This window comes from Staurois parvus, unplaced genomic scaffold (assembly GCF_062004578.1).
Source record: "Staurois parvus isolate SC_StPar_1 unplaced genomic scaffold, SC_StPar_1.0 ptg001051l, whole genome shotgun sequence".
NCBI lineage: Eukaryota > Metazoa > Chordata > Amphibia > Anura > Ranidae > Staurois > Staurois parvus.
The window spans coordinates 1,426,279-1,443,315 of NW_028318847.1; the positions used below are offsets into that span (position 1 = coordinate 1,426,279).

Consider the following 17,037-nt stretch of genomic DNA (forward strand, 5'->3'; position numbering starts at 1 on the left):
GTGAATTCAAGCGTGGTACGGTGATAGGTTTCCACCTGTGCAATAAGTCCATCTGTGAAATTTCCTTGCCACTAAATATTCCATGGTCAACTGTTAATGGTATTATAACAAAGTGGAAGCAACTGGGAACAGCAGCAACTCAGCCACAAAGTGGTAGGTCATGTAAAATGACAGAGCTGTGTCAGTGCATACTGAAGCGCAGTGAGCAGAAGTCGCCAACTGTCAGCAGAGTCAAAAGCTAAAGACCTCCAAATTTCATGTGGTCTTCAGATTAGCACAACAACAGTGCATACAGAGTTTGCCATGAGAGATTGCCATGGCCTGAGCAACTGCATCCAAGCCTTACATCACCAAGTGCAATTGTCGGATGCAGTGGTGTAAAGCATGCCATCACTAGACTCTAGAGCAGTGGAGACGTGTTCTCTGGAGTGACGAATCATGGTTCTCTGTCTGGCAATCTGATGGACATGTCTGAGTTCGGTGGTTGTCAGCAGAACGGTACTTGCCTGACTGCATTGTGCCAAGTGTAAAGTTTGATGGAGGGGGGATTATGGTGTGGGGTCGTTTTTCAGGGGTTGGGCTTGGCCCCTTAGTTCCAGTGAAGGGAACTCTTAAGGCATCAGCATACCCCAGACAATTTGGACAATTTCATGCTCCCAACTTTGTGGGAACAGTTTGGGGATGGTCCCTTCCTGTTCCAACATGACTGCGCATCAGTGCACAAAGCAAGGTCCATAAAGACATGGATGAGGGAGTTTGGGGTTGAGGAAATTAACTGGCCAGTACAGAGTACTGAACTCAACCCAATAGAACACCTTTGGAATGAATTAGGGAGGAAACTGTAAGCCAGGCTTCTGGAAGAATGGTCAAACATTCCCACAGACACACTCCTAAACCATTTGGACAGCCTTTCCAGAAGAGTTGAAGCTGTTGTAGCTGCAAAGGGTGGGCCAACTCAATATTGAACCCTACAGACTAAGACTGGGATGCCATTAAAGTTCATGTGCGTGTAAAGGCAGGCGTCCCAATACTTCTGGCAATATAGTGTTAGTGTGTGTGTTCAAAATAATAGCAGTGTGTTGACAAAAGTGAATAAAGCTCAAACTCCTTCTAATAGCTTTTATTTCCATACACACAAACGCATTGGGAACACTACACATTCTATTCCAAATCAAAACATGAAGAAATATATATCAAATTTGTGTTCCTCTAAAAAAATTGAAGAAAAGTGAATATTAGACTGTTCAAAAAAATAGCAGTCTTTGTGGTCTTCTTTACAAACTCAAACATTCACTATATAAACTGAAAAATGTTTGAAGATTTTGCTTTCCTTTGAATCACTTAATATTTAGTTGTATAAGCACTGTTTCTGAGAACTGCTGTACATCTGTGTTGCATGGAGTCAACCAACCTCTGGCACCTGTGAACAGGTATTCCAGCCCAGGATGATTGGACTACATTCCACAGTTCTTCTCTATTTCTTGGTTTTGTCTCAGAAACTGCATTTTTCTATTGGATTAAGATCCAAAGATTGGGCTGGCCACTCCATAACGTCAATCTTGTTGGTCTGGAACCAAGATGTTACACGTTTACTGGTGTGTTTGGGGTCGTTGTCTAATTGGTACACCTAATTCAAGGGCATTTCCTATTCAGCATAATGCAGCATGTCCTCTTCAAGTATTCTGATGTATTCAAACTGATCCATGGTCCCTGGTATGCGATAAATAGGCCCAACACCATAGTATGAGAAATATCCCCATATCATGATGCTTGCGCAACCATGCTTCACTGTCTTCACAGTGTACTGTGGCTTGAATTCAGCGTTTGGGGGTCGTCTGACAAACTGTCTCTGGCCACTAGACCCAAAAAGAACAATCTTACTTTCATCAGTCCACAAAATGTTGCGCCATTTCTCTATAGGCCAGTCAATGTGCTCTTTGGCAAATTGTAACCTCTTCAGCACACGTCTTTTTTTCAACAGTGGAATTTTGCGGGGGCTTCTTGCAGATAGCTTGGCTTCACATAGGCGTCTTCTAATTGTGACAGTACTCACAGGTAACTTTAGACCTTCTTTGATCTTCCTGGAGCTGATTGTTGGCTGAGTCCTTGCCATTTTGGCTATTTTTCTATCCATTTGAATGGTAGTTTTTCGCTTTCTTCCACGTCTTTGAGGTTTTAGTTCCCATTTTAAAGCATTTGCGATCATTTTAGCTGAGCAGCCTATCATTTTCTACACTTCTTGATATGGTTTTCCCCTCTCCATTCAACTTTTTAATCAAGATACGCTGTTCTTCTGAACAATGTCTGGAACGACCCATTTTCCTCAGAATTTCAGAGAGAAATGCACTGTAACCAGCGTGTACAACATTTGCTGCCTTCCTTCCTTAAATAAGGGCAAAAATTGCCACCTGTTTTTCAAAGAATGAATGACCTCACTAATAGAGCTCCACACTGCTATTATTTTGAACATGCCCCTTTCAATTAGTGATTCAATTACACAGAATCAGCAGCATGCATGTCATGACTGTTGGGTCTGTTGGATTTCTATTACTCTACTACACCTGCTAGTAAATTATTTGCCATGTAGAAATATCATTTCTACCAAAAACAGTGATTGATCAGGTTAGTGATGTCTGACTATTATTTTGAACACAACTGTGTGTGTGTATATATATATATATATATATATATATATATATATATATATATATAGATAGATAGATAGATAGATGTGTATGTATGTATCTCTACCTGTCTATATCTGGCTTCAAAATTTCCACTCGCCTGGATATAGGCGATATATATATTCACCCAGCTCTCCTTCTTGGCCCAGCTCCCGAGTAGGTGATTGCCCCTAGATGTTCTTGGCTTCTCCCCGCATCCCAAGTATGGTGATGGCCCCCAGGTGTTCCTGGCTCCCCCGGGCACAGCCATCCAGAGCAGTGTGCCCGAGCTCACAGAAAGGAAGACTGTTGGTAGGAGATGCTCGGTAATCTCCAGGCGCTGGCAGGTAATTACCGTCCGAGACCCGGTCATTGACAGCCGCGGCCACAAATACAAAAATCCCGTATATTAACATGTGATTTTACACACCTGTGCCACCCTGCAGCAGTATTTCTGCTATAGGGCGGTCGGGAAGCGGTTAATATTTATTTTTGTACCTTTATTCTTTATAAAACAACAGTGTCGTTTCATGAGATAATTTGCGAGGACGTGTTTAGAGGTGGAATTAGGGGCGGTGCAAGCCGGGGGTTGGGTGGGGCAACTGGTGGCAAGAAACTCTTAAGGCCTGGCTAGTAGCTCAGAAATTTTGAGCCCACACACACACAAATAAGTATTTGATCCTCTGCTGATTTTGAATGTTTGCCCACTCACAAAAAAATGATCAGTCTAAAAATTGAATGGTAGGTGTATTGTAACACTGAGAGACAGAATAGCAACAACAAATTAAAAATAAATGCATGTCTAACAAATGATGCACTGATTTGCATGTTCACTAGGGAAGTAAGTATTTGATCCCCTTCACAAAACATGACTTAGTACTTGGTTGCAAATCCCTTGTAGGTAATCACAGAGGTCAGATGTTTTCTGTAGCTGGCCAACAGGTTTGCACACATCTCAGGAGGGATTTTGGCCCACTCCTCTTGGCAGATCCTCTCCAAGTCATTAAGGTTGGCTGACGTTTAGAAACTCGAACTTTCAGCTCCCTCCACAGATTTTCAATCGGATTAAGGTCTGGAGACTGGCTAGGCCACTCCAGGACCTTAATGTGCTTCTTCTTGAGCCACTCCTTTGCTGCCTTGGCCATGTGTTTTGGGTCATTGTCATGCTGTAACACCCATCCACGACCCATTTTCAATGCCCTGGCTAAGGGAAGAAGGTTCTCACCCAAGATTTGATGGTACATTGCCCCATCCATCGTCATCTTTTGATGCAGTCCAGTTGTCCTGTGCCCTTAGCAGAAAAACACCCCCAAAGCAGAATGTTTCCACCACCATGTTGGACAGTTGGGATGGTGTTCTTGGGGTCATAGGCAGCACTCCTTCTCCTCCAAACATGGCGAGTTGAGTTGATGCCAAAGAGCTCGACTTTTGTCTCATCTGACCACAACACTTTCACCAAGTCCTCCTCTGCATCATTCAGATGTTCAGTGGCAAACTTCAGACGGGCCTGGACATGTGCTTTCTTGGGCAAAGGGACCTTGCGGGCACTGCAGGATTTCAATCCTTGTCGGCGTAGTGTGTTACCATTTGTTTTCTTGGTGACTGTGGTCCCAGCTGCCTGGAGATCATTGACAAAATCCTCACGTGTTGTTCTGGGATGATTCCTCACTGTTCTCATGATCATTAACACTCCACGAGGTGAGATCTTGAATGGTGCACCAGACCTAGGGAGACTGACAGTTGTTTTGTGTTTCTTCCATTTGCGAATGATTGCACCAACTGTTGTCACCTTCTCACCAAGCTGCTTGGCGATAGTTTTGTAGCCCAGTCCAGCCTTGTGTAGGTCTACAATCTTGTCCCTGACATCCTTGGACTGCTCTTTGGTCTTTGCCATGGTGTAGAGTTTGGAATCTGATTGTTTGATTGCTCCTGTGGACAGGTGTCTTTTATACAGGTAACAAAATGAGATTAGCAGCACTCCCTTTAAGAGACTGAGTCTAATTTCAGCTTGTTACCTGTATGAAAGACACCTGGTAGCCAGAAATCCTGCTGAATGATAGGGGATCAAATACTTATTTCCCTCAGTGCATAATTTGTTAGACATGCATTTCTTTTGAATTTTCTGTTGCTATTCTGTCTCTCAGTGTTACAATACACCTACCATTCGATTTTTAGACTGATCATTTCCTCGTGAACGGGCAAACATTCAAAATCAGCAGGGGATCAAATACTTATTTCCTTCACTGCATGGCATTCAGTTACAGTCACATGAACCATAACATCCAATGCTCTCCACAAAGCCGACAAATAGCAAATACTATGTGCATACCTTCTCAGTACCCTCTCTCTGTTGCTGCTTCAGGCGTCTACTTTTGTCCAGCTGTTTTTCTAACTCAGTCTCCAATTCATCTTCTTCCAAAGCAAATGGTGATCCTGGAGCAGTTTCTGGAAAAGAAACATGGTTCAAACCGTTAGTTTAGGGGGAGGACAGGATTTTGTTTTTTCTACTTGCTGTTAAATTATTTTCTTGAAGCCCACTGAGAGATATGTGCATTATGTAAAATTATAAATACTCCACAGCGCAAATAAATTATATATAAAATTAAAGTACTATAAAAGTCTAAAAAAATATAAAATCCACACAAATTTTTTTTTTTCAAAAATATATGAATTTTGCTCAATCCCAAAAGAAACCGTGCTCCAAAATTCTTCAAACAAATGTGCTCACAACATCCATGATTAATGCTCTATCCCCACTCACCAGATGGAATGGACTCTTTGCTGATATGGCAAAAGAGTCAAACAAGCTTAAAGTGACTGGGCATGTCCTCCTAGATAACTCTGTACTCAATCTCCTCCAGAAACGACTCCCACGATCGGATGACAATGGAAAACAAAACAAAAAAACAACAGTGCAATACTCTAAAAAAATCTTTAATTCAAAAAAAAAAAAAAAAAAAAGGCTGCCTTATATGCACTCACATGTTTATAAAGCACACTTCATATATTTTTGAAAAAAAAAAATTTTGTGTGGATTTTATTTTTTTTGGACTTTTATTTATAGTACTTTAAATTTTATATATAATTTATTTGCGCTGTGGATTGTTTATAATTTTATTTGATTGATTTTTAGAACTGCAGCATTTAAAATTGAAAAGTTTATATTTTTCTGTGGCGCAAGTTTATATTTATTATGTGCATTATGTGTCTACAGGAGAACTGGACTGACAAAAAACAAAACCCACAATAACCACATCAGCTCCGGAAGAATTTACTTCCTTCACCCCTTCATGACAAGGCCATTTTTTTTGCTATGCCGCACTGCGCTACTTTAACTGGCAATTGCGAGGTCATTCAATGCTGTAGCCAAACAAAATTTATATAATCTTTTTTCACACACATAAAGCTTTCTTTTGGTGTTATTTGATCACCACTGACTTTATTTTTTGTGATATAAATGAGAAAAGACCAAAAAAATATATATATGTTTTACTTTCCGTTATAAAACGAATCCAATAAAAATGTTTAAAAAAAAAATCTATTTTTTTCATAAAATTTTAGCCAAAACATATTCTACATATCTTTGATAACAAAAAAATCCCAATAAATGTACACGGATTGGTTTGGGTGAAAGTTTTAGCACCTACAAACTATGGTATATATACTGTAATTTGTTTTGTGCATTACTAATGGGGGCGATCAGTGACTTATAATGGGACTGGAGGAGTGCAGTGGGCAATGTGACACTAACTGACATCCCCAGTGATAATACTATACAGTGTCACTGTACTAATTGCACTGGCTGTGAAGGGGTTAACATCTAGGGTGATCAAGGGATTAAAGTGTGCCTAACTATTAATAATGTGTGTAAAGTGTGCTGCTTTCACTAAAGGATTTCTAAGTTTCTCACCCCTGAAACTTAGAGATCGCTCCCTCTGCACAGAGCTCTGTGATGTTTACTAACACAGAGCTCTGGGCTGTGATCGCACACAGCCGATCAGCAGGTACGGGCTATGAATCATTGGTTGGGACTTGCTGACAGACACCTGCTGTGTACAATCATAGAGGAGTTACGCGCCTGAAACCCGGAAGTAGGCAAGGACATACCCATACGTGGCTTTGCCTACAATCAGCCACCCGTCTGCAGTACATTTGGGCAGGTGGGCTGTCTTAAAGTGAATAATTTGTAGGCCAGCCCAGGATAACACCTGCTCTACCAAGAAAGCATGTCCAGCTTATAGCAAGCAGTACCAAGAAAATGAACACAAAACACAGAGCGATATGTCCACAATGAACTTCAAGAAAATAATGTTATTGAAAGTACAAAAAAAAAAAAAAAAAAAAAAACCTGTTTTTTTTTTCTTGCCCACCGATTGTCACAGGAATTCTGATCCTGTCAGGATGTTCAAAACCAGTCCAACTGAGCCTAGGTTCACACATATACAGTGCGGACAACGTCACAATTCCTGTGGGTTTCCGGGACTGCATTGCAAATGTACTGTGCTTTGTGATTTGCATAGGGGTCAATTCAAAGTTAACAGCACCACAACCACCAGTTGCAAATGCAGTAAACTTGCCTACACAGGATCACATGGCACAAAAAGACCATGCAATCCAGTCCCAGTGCGGCTCAAAAAAAGATGCCTGCATGTGTTTATGCTATGTGAACTGAGCCCATTTAAAAGTAGTGTTCCTGTTTGAAAGGGGTGTCACTGGCAGACTTACAGTGGATACAAACCCACTATTTAAAGAATTCCTTCTAAGAAAGGGAAAACCATTCCAACACACAAGAAATTGTAGGGTAGTACATTCTGCAATCTGTAAAGTGTAAAAAGATCCATAGTAATTATGAGATAACAGCAAGAGACTAGGGAGCCTCAAGGACAGGCTATACTGAGATAGACTGCTGGAACTCAGAATCTGAATCATAAATAGTCACAGGGACTGGTGGCACAGTTTGTCAAGGCCTCAGAGAAACTCTGCAAGTATTAGCGCTGGGACGCACTTGGAACCTCTGTGGTCATGAGGAATGGTGTTAATTTGGACACAAATATTCTAGAGTGGTTGGAGTAGAGGCCTCACTAAATGGAACTGAAGAGGTTTCAGAAGTAGACCCTATGACTACAGTGTCACTGCATTCTAGATTGCTGGCAATGGCTCTCTCAGAGGAGACACCCCAGAATCCCCAGGCTAAGGGAGTGTGGATTGAGGTAACTCGTGACAGCGTGCTTGTTATTTGCTTTTTAAATTACAACCTTTAGAATCACTTTAAGCTTGCAAAGCAATGCAACAGTGATCAGTGAATCACAAGTGCGATTCACTTATCGGGGCTGAATGACATGACTGAGTTCAAACTGGAACAGAAACCAGCATACACAAGAACCCAGCAATCCTGTAAGTGAGGGGAAGAGGGAAATGTGCATGATAGCCATGTTTCATGCTATACTATAAATATGGGTGTAAACCTGAAAAATTATCTGAAAGGTGGAGTTAGCGGTTAAACATCTAAGTACAGTGTTACTAATCTCCAAACTGTACCAGTTATTAAACTGTATAACACCTGTAACCATATTATCTTACCATGGTCACTGATGTCCATACTCTCCACTCGAAGGTCATCAGATTGTGGCACGGCCTCTTTAAGATCCAGATTTTCCTCTTCATCTGAATCCTCAACTCGCCTTCGACCACGTCCCCGAGACCTAAAGAAAGGAATTTACCAGAATAGAGAGCTACCGATTTAAAGTTCTCCAGTCAAAGTTTTGGTATTGGTACAGTTAGGGCAGATATGTTAAACAGGGTGCTTTGCAGTCCACTTAATGTTCGTTGTAATCCACAGCCAGTCTAGGGATTTCAATTGAATGATGAGATTATCAGACTTTTTTCATTATAGATAATCAACCTGGCACAGTTTAAATCTGGGTTATTTTTAAATGATGCAGCAAGTGTCACTGCTCATGGCGAAACATCAAAGTAAACAGTGCACAGCCCTGTCTAGCACCATTTAGACTGGTTCTCTTTTGAGAGGTTGCATTAGAGAATTTAACTGGCCTGAGAGTGTGGAGTATAAAGCTTTTAAAGCTCATAAGCAGAAGTACTGAATCCCCCCCAAAAACTGCAGACATCATGAATTACCAGTTTAGCTGATCAAAAGCTCAGAGGATGTACATCACCTACCTGAAAGTAGTCAAGGACACCAGACTTCTATAATCCAACCTTGATGACACACAGGAAGGAAGAGCATGAACCTGCTTCAGCTATGAAAATTATACCACTCAAAGGACGAGGGGATGCCAGCAGTCACAGTCCATCCACAACAATCATCAGGTTCAGCTGGCCAAAAAGGGTTGGCCACTACCACACACATATCCTGGAGCAACACAGGGGAGGACTTTAAGCCTGACCAAATGTGAGTAAAGGAGCGCTGTGCTAAAGCCTCAGCGCCTGCAGGGATAGTTGTTTCTCCTCAGGCAAGGAAGGTTATGGGGAGGGAGGGTTTCTATGATACTAACAAAAGTTAACCCAAGTCAAGAAAAGCCACGATTTGCAACTCCTGCAGGTCCACTGTCCCTGAAAATATGGTGGATGATATACTGGGAAGCCCCTGCAATTAGCATAAAGGCCTGAGGGCAAATAAAACTATTTTGAGATTCCGGTTGGGCTTGAGGAACCACAAATACTGGGGTGATTAGGAATTTTACTGATTTTGTATAATGCGTTTCCTGTTTTAGGTAAGCGGAACTACTCTCTCTCTCTCATGTCCTGTGCTGGAAGAGGACTTGAAAAGGCGGAATTAAAAAACGAAAAAACAGTCTTCAAGATACTACTACAAAAGGGTAAATGTTAAAGTTCTTTGTGCTTACCTAGATCCAAAATCACTCTCTCGAGTATCTAGCTTCATGAGTAAGAAGTCTTCAGCTCGAATGGCTGTCTCCTTCTTGCGTATCTTTTTCACTCGCCTCTTTGTTTTCTTGAAGGAGACCTTTTAAAGTAGTATAGGGAAATGCTATTTTTTCCATTTTGTTTCATAAAATTAGGATAAAGAAAAACTCTTTGAAACACTTCGAATTCTACAATCTTACCATCTCTTCCGGTGTATAGTACTCAGATGCAATCTTCAACCCTGGCAGTTCTAGAGATTGCGCTTGATTGTGCAACGTTTCCCGAATTGACTGCAGTTCTTTTTCCCATGAACCATCCACTGTTCCTCCAGTCTCCAGTCGGAAGGATTTCTTCTTTTCTCCTTCTATCTCTTCATCATATTTGGAAAGGACAGATTTGTGACGGAACTAAAAATAAAAAAAAATAAATTCAGGCATTTTCCATCAAATAGCATTAGCAATAGGGAAATAAATCTTCGATCAAATGCTTCATAGAAAAAGGCCAGTTAAACTTCAGACTTACCACAACCATGTCATCCACACTCTCTACTTCTTCATAAGGTTTGTAATCAGGTCTTTTTTTCTTTAGCTCAACATTTTTATCTGCTTTCTCTCGGTCTACCATGTTCACATTAACTAAGACATCAGAATCATCTTCATCAAGAACACCTGAAGGGGGGAAAAATAAACTATATAAAAATGTACCTGGGATCACAGTTTAGCTTACCGTTCACCCAATACTCAAGTATGTGAACATTGGGGAGGCTCCCTACCTTTGTCCTTGAGTGTTAAAACTACAGTCTGTCCCTCCATAAAGGAATCCATATTATGCTCAACAGTCAGTCCCTGCAAATCTGTAGATGAATAGTTCTGTAAACAGAAAACAAACAGATTGCTTGCTGCCTTCATGTTTGGCTTAAATATAAAGTTGGTAGACAAAGAAGGGCAGGATCTGATACAGGACTGCTAAAAAAGCTCCTGACTAATATGAACACAATAGGTATGCAAAAGGAAACAAATTAATATGAGAAGATTTATCAGCATACTAGAAGAACACATTTTTTAATGAATATTAGTGATCAATGGCTTGTCAGTCACTGATTACAACTATTTTTTTTAATCAGCAGTCAGGGGTGCAGTTCTGCTGTTCACTGAAGTGACCATAAACTTAACAGAAGAGGGAACACAGCTAGCATAAGCTACAATGACCTGGCCACAAGAACGTGATTCTGTACTGCCATATAGGTTCTAAACTACTTCCCTGGTCACAAGAACTCCTGTTACTCCTTGGTGGCAAAAGTACACCAGTGCCATGAAAACACTGGAGTTCCCATGGGAGACAAACGAATGCTCTGTGGAAGAGAACAGTGGGTAGGCTGGGATGCAGTCAGTGAGGCAAACCTGCCACAGAAATTAGAACAGGAATCCTTCAGTCTAGGAGACCCAAGGAAGCAGAAGCAGGTCTGCTAATCTGTGCAGTGACACAGAGTTAGAGTAAGGAAGAGACATCTGGTGATGATGGATGTGGGTCTGTAAATCTGAAAGGACATGCTCTACCCTTCAGGCATGCATATGCAAACTACTCAAATGCCCCCAAGGAGTAACAAAGGCCTATTTCAGAAGTAGGTGAAGAGTCACCCCTTAAAGGCCAAGCAGGTCAGGCACTCCTAGGAGATAATGTCTGTATCCCAGTGCTCAGTGCATTTGAACAGACACAGACCAATCGAGAGACAAGCCTAGATGTGTCCAGTAGGTCATTACCTCTGAAGCAACAAACTTTATCAGGAAAGGATCTATTAATCACATACATATACATTATTTGAGTTTAAAGTAGGTTTAAACCAGGATGATGCCTGCAGCTAATTAGTACCTTCAGACAGGACATAATATACATCCTGGAAGGGGTTTTTGGGCTGGCGTAAACTATGTCTACAGACAGACATATCATGACCACATGGTAGTGATGCAATCAAGGTCTGAGTATGGAGCAAGGTCTCAGGTACTCACACAAACCCAGATACCTGGTAATCAGTGAGGGGCAGAAGGCTGGAGATAACCAAACTGCCAGTAGACAAGAAATAGGACTGTACCGATGTTCTACATGGCTCTTTGCAAAGCAGAAGCAGCAGAAAGGTAGTTCGAGAATGAGCAGCAGAAAGAGTGCACAGTGCATGCACACTACACTCATTGGATTATGCCAGTGCTCAGTCCCTCAGAGTTAACCCCTTTCACAGTAAAACCAATGGTAAACAGTCCAAACAACGGAGGCAGCTCCTGCTGCTCAACCCTATCAGCCTATTCAGAGCGAGTCTTTGGAGACAGGGTAAGAGCTGAATCAATGCCAACAGCTTTGGACCTGGAAAGCACTCTGAAGCCAACTGGATATCAGATTGGGGTCATGAAGCCCCTAACATACAACCCACTGCCAGAAGGTCACCTCAAGGCTAAACCCACAACATTCAGCCCAGCTGGGTCCAAGTACAGCACTTCAAAGCGAGGTCATTGCTCTAGATAGCATAGCTGCAATTGTACAGATCAGCGCATGAGCACTGATGTGGCAAAGAAAGATGACTGAAGAAAAATGTAAGATATTGAAGAAACATTGCTAGCAAAAACTGGATTTTTGTCTTTCCTATAAAATCCCTTTCTTGGAGTGCATCATAGTAAACAAGCGTGTTCGTTCTCACACCATTGGGTTATGCTTCACCTTCCAATCAATGGGCAGCGGCAAATACCAAAGCTAGACTCAGCCCTGCAAAACCCTTTTCACTCTCCGTATTACCAACAAGCAATATCAAAGTGAAATAAAAAAAGGAAGGGCCCTGTGTCCTATGATGTACTCCAAGAAAGTGGTTTTATAGATCAGTCAAAATCCTGTCAACTTAATTGTACATCAAAAGGACACAGGAGAGTTCATTTACCAAGCAACTGTGGGAAGAGAGGCAGCCCATCTCTTCGGGGATCCCTCAGGCAATACGAGCAGAGCGTTGGATAGACAAGTAGAGACCATGGCAGTGAAAAACTCTGGCAAAGACCGAACCAACATTTAGGCAATGGAAAACAATCTCCCAAGTATGTTTAGAAACAAGACAGAAGAAAGGCAACAATATGTCACGATTAAAATAAAATGCCAAGACCACCTTAGGCAGGATAGTGCTCTGAGGTCTCAAAATAACCTTGTCCTTGTGAAGTAAAAGAAAAGGTTCTTTATGGGACAAAGCCGCAAACACAAATACCCTCATAATCAAAGTGATAGCCACAAGAACGGCAATCTTGTGTCAAAAAAGGGTGTGGAATGTTTAGAAAAAGGTTCAAACAGTGGCCTCTGAAGGACTAACAACATAAGGTTCCACAAAGGATTTGACTATGAAATGGGAAGCTAACTGTCCCTGAAAAGTACCACCAAGGCAGAAACCTGGCCCTTAATAGTCCTTAGGGCTAGGGGCTTATGCTATTCTCACAAAAGCTGTCCCACAGAGAAATTCCTGGGGTGAAGCTGCCTCTCTTTGTACCATGTAAGCTTTTCACGTGCAGTGGTAAAAGCTACGGGAGGAAGCCTTTAGTAAGGTGGAAATCATCACCTGATCTGAAGATCCCTGTCCCTTACCACTTGAGCTTCAATAGCCAAGCCCTCAATGCTAGCAACCGTGAAGCAGGATGGAACACGGAACCCTGAGAACAAAACTCCGGATGAGTAGGGATCAAAGAGTCTGCTAGGGGTCTGAGTACCATGCTCTCGTGGGCCAGTTTGGTGCAGTGAGAATCTCTATCCTCTGAAGCAGGTATAATAAAAGCTTGAGAGGGGGAAAAACATAAATCAGGCTGAACTGGACTGATTCCACGGAGTGACAACAGCACCCACCTGGAAGGCCAGAGGATCCCTGGACTTGAATACTCACCTAAATTCAAATAAATCTTTGTGCTCAGATTAAATAATAAAAAGCAGCTGATACAGGGATACAATCCCTCAAACAATATATAACAAAAAAGTGCAGCGCTAAATAGTCTTACTTACCTCTCCAGTTTGCAGTCATGTCTGGACGCAAGAAATTCTACATTCTGAAGACGAAGAGACTAAACCCCACCAACTGGAGAGACTACTCTTCAGGAGTAAGCTGTGGGAGGCTTAGGAAGTCTGCTTACCAGTTTTCCACACCAGAAATGTGTACAGTGGACAGGGCCGCACGTGCAGTTCTGCCCAAATCGGAATTGGCTCTGCTTTTCAGAGAGCGATCTGACGGATACCACCCTGATGACTGATGTACACCATGGTCGTTGTCAGCATGGACCCCGACTGGCAGTTACTGGAGCAGTAAGCCGTTCATCTTGAAGGGTCGGCTGAATCACCCAGAGCTCCAGAGTTTCGATTGGCATCCAGGCTTCCTCCGACAACCAAGTTCCCTGAATCGACAGGGAACCCAGGACTCCCCCCCAAAGTGGACAGGACATCTGTTATCAGCACTTTTCACACCACAGAGAGAAAGGAGTTTCCCAGTTGCAGTGCTGGTCTGTATAGCCACCAGTCCAAGGCTAACTAGGTTTTGGTGCTCAGACACATGGTATAAATGAGGGACAAAGTCTTGCCCCATGCTGTCGAGATGTTGAGTGTCAACCGTTCTGAATGAAACGGAGTGTACAGTACTGCCTGACCTTGAGGCCTTCCGCCAATTGTTACCACAGGAGCAGATCTTGCAGATACCCCAGTGTTACAAGAGAGAGACAACATTGGGGGAAACACCTTTTTGAATACATGTAGTGCTGTGGCTAGGCCACAGGGCAGGGTTTCAAATTGAAAATACTGTTCCTTCACTCCACTCCTATAATACGCACCTAGAGTTGAGGCAGAAAAATTGGAATGTGGAGGTAGGCATCCTTGATGTCCACCAAGAAAATGGAAGGGGGATACATTTTCTCTCTTTTAGATCTCCAGGTTCCTTAGCCTTGCCCTTTGCCCAAACCATCAAAGCCTGAAAAAAACCCATTGATGCAGTGGTAGGTTGCTTGGTAGCACTTGCCAAGGAAAAGGATGCCTTAAAAAAGGGACTCAAATTTGCAGGGTCCCTAAACACTGCTACACTGTCCACCGGCACTATAAGGGTCTTATTCAAATAAAACAGCACAAGGTCTAAAAGCTAGGACCACCCACTTTTTTTTTTTGTTTTGTTGTGCAAACCAATTAGGGGCACAAGCATATCATGTGAATAGGCCCCAGTTCTTAATCAGATCCTTTACCGTATGATAATACAACAAAAATAAATTCACTGGCTTGGGTGCTTTCCAAGGACCCACAACCCTGTCAGCTTAGACCCCAAGAATTCTGGTATTGACAGCTTCAGATTTGGGAATCATTTGAGGCCAGGGTGTGCTCAGAGGATGTCTTCCTCAGATGAGTCCACTTCCTCAGACCTTTCCTCTTCCAATCCTAGAAATGGGTGGAAGGGAAAACTCACAACAAAGGTAGCTCCTACAGTGATGGAGACCACCTGTTTAATGTCATCCTGCCATAAATCTTAATGGATGCTTCTCCTAGTTGTACCAGCACAGTTTCAAAAGCAGTCAAAAATTCATTTTGAACACAAAAAAGTAACTGAGGAAGGAGCTCCAGGCAGTGTGCAGAGGAAAATAAAATGGATACTGAGCTTGAGTCAGAACTGGTCTGTTCTAGAAATTTTGTGGAAGACAGTCTCCAACAGTAAAGTGGGAGCTTAGTCCCCTGTTCCCCTAGTAATAGGTAAGCCATGCCTGTTGTGCACATAAAGGTGTGACACTCACAGCACCAGATCAATAGAGGAGGGGGTTGACTCCTAGTGTTCTGCCACATGGAGGCCTGAGCTCCCTGACAGAGCTGATGACAGGGGTGTGTCTAACTCAGAATGATGTCTGCATGGGGCGGTGCAACCTCCTGGAAGTAGCACAGGTAGGCAAGGCTGCACCTGTGACATGTGCATAAGACAGCGGGCCTCGCCTACAGACTGTCTGGTGCCCTCTTGAGCCTCAGGCTGGGCAGCACATATGACAATGAAGTCAAGGCACATCACAAAAGAACAGCTTAGTCAACACCGCGCTGAGTAACAGTCCGCAATAGGGTGTGTAGACATCCAATAGGCTGACGCGTCTCGAGGACTTGCCTCTTCCTCAGGCAAGTCCTCAAAACGCGTCAGCCTATTGGATGTCTAACCTCCATACTGCGGACTATTACTCAGCGAGGTGTTGACTAAGCTGTTCTTTTATGACGTGCTTTGACTTTATTGTCGTTTGAGAGTACAACACCTACTTTATTTATTAAACATTTTTTATGGTAATGCACTAGAGGCCTGTGCGCCCTCTTTTTGTTCTTTCCTCATTCAGTATATTTGGATTTCCCCGTTCTATTGAGGGCAGCAAGGTGTGCATGTTCCAGGACATTCTTAATGTGGTTGTAGCCTGCATCCAGTCCATCCCCAAGTGCAGGAGCATTTGTGTTTGCTGGGCAGCACATATGTGTGCTCCCACCACCTAACAGATTTGCAATAAAGTCAAAACTGTTTTAATTGATATTTGAGGTTTGGTTTATTTGCACACTAAAATACCTGTTCACTCCTCCCGCCCCCCTTTCTTCTTTTGGGGTTACATTTATGTTTTGTTTAGGGATTGTAATATAAGGTGAGATTCCCTCTGACCAAAGTTTCCTTCTGTTTGCACTGGCGAGAAAGTAGTCTCTGATTGACCTGACATTCATTCAGTATTCTCCTGAAAGAAACCAATCAGAACACTGCTACAAAACTACACAAAAGAGTAAGGCCAGCCTAATTTACCTTTAAGATTAGGTCAAAAGACTAACCTTTGTTTGCCCGAATTCCTTCTCCACAAGATTAGAGACACCAAACTCTTCATCCATTTCTGCTAAGAGTTTTTCCTGTTAAAACAATGGGATGCATTTAACACTGCTCTCCTAAATCCAAAAGTCATGTGTTTGCTCTCTTTTGAAGAGATACGCACCCTCTTCTCTGCCTTTTCTTTTTCTGCTTGAAGCTTTCGGCTTCTCTCAATCCAAGCAGCTGTATCATCTAACCATAGTTCATCCTCCCCCAAGGATTTTATTTTACTGTAGATGGAAGTGAGAGAAGCATGTAGGAGTGAGGAAAGAGTAGACAGTGTCCTTCAGGTCATTATAAAACTCAGTACAAGGAACTTTTGCTTTCTTCAACACCTTTGTCTCCTGTGTGGCAGCAATTTAGTTGAAAGAAAGTTTCACAATAATTATAGAATCCCTCAAAATCCCCCACCATGTCCAAAATGAGCAAGTGCTTACCCCAATTTCTGGTTCAGCATCCTCTTTTCTTTAGCAGCTGCTAATTTCTCTCTGAGTTCCTGTTGTTGTTTTAGAGCTAGTGGGTTAATAACAGCTGCTGCAACTGGGTCTTCCTTAGTGCCACTTTCTATTAAAAGAAAATAAAAAAAAAAAATAAAATGGAAGAACACTGTCAAATATAATTCCAAACATTTTAAATTAA

The 17,037-nt window shown here is 42.3% G+C and overlaps 1 protein-coding gene across 1 annotated transcript in view; it reads right to left on the bottom strand.

Moving 5' to 3' along the window:
- SART1 (spliceosome associated factor 1, recruiter of U4/U6.U5 tri-snRNP) overlaps positions 1-17,037 on the bottom strand; it is a 78,989-nt gene that overhangs the window by 28,520 nt on the left and 33,432 nt on the right. The window contains exons 5-13 of the mRNA XM_089658035.1: positions 16,836-16,962; positions 16,523-16,628; positions 16,365-16,439; positions 10,318-10,414; positions 10,068-10,213; positions 9,746-9,952; positions 9,527-9,645; positions 8,244-8,365; positions 4,993-5,108 (exon numbers count right to left, since the gene is read on the bottom strand). Of these exons, the coding sequence (XP_089514161.1) occupies positions 4,993-5,108; positions 8,244-8,365; positions 9,527-9,645; positions 9,746-9,952; positions 10,068-10,213; positions 10,318-10,414; positions 16,365-16,439; positions 16,523-16,628; positions 16,836-16,962 (1,115 nt within the window). The remainder of the gene's footprint in view (positions 1-4,992; positions 5,109-8,243; positions 8,366-9,526; positions 9,646-9,745; positions 9,953-10,067; positions 10,214-10,317; positions 10,415-16,364; positions 16,440-16,522; positions 16,629-16,835; positions 16,963-17,037) is intronic.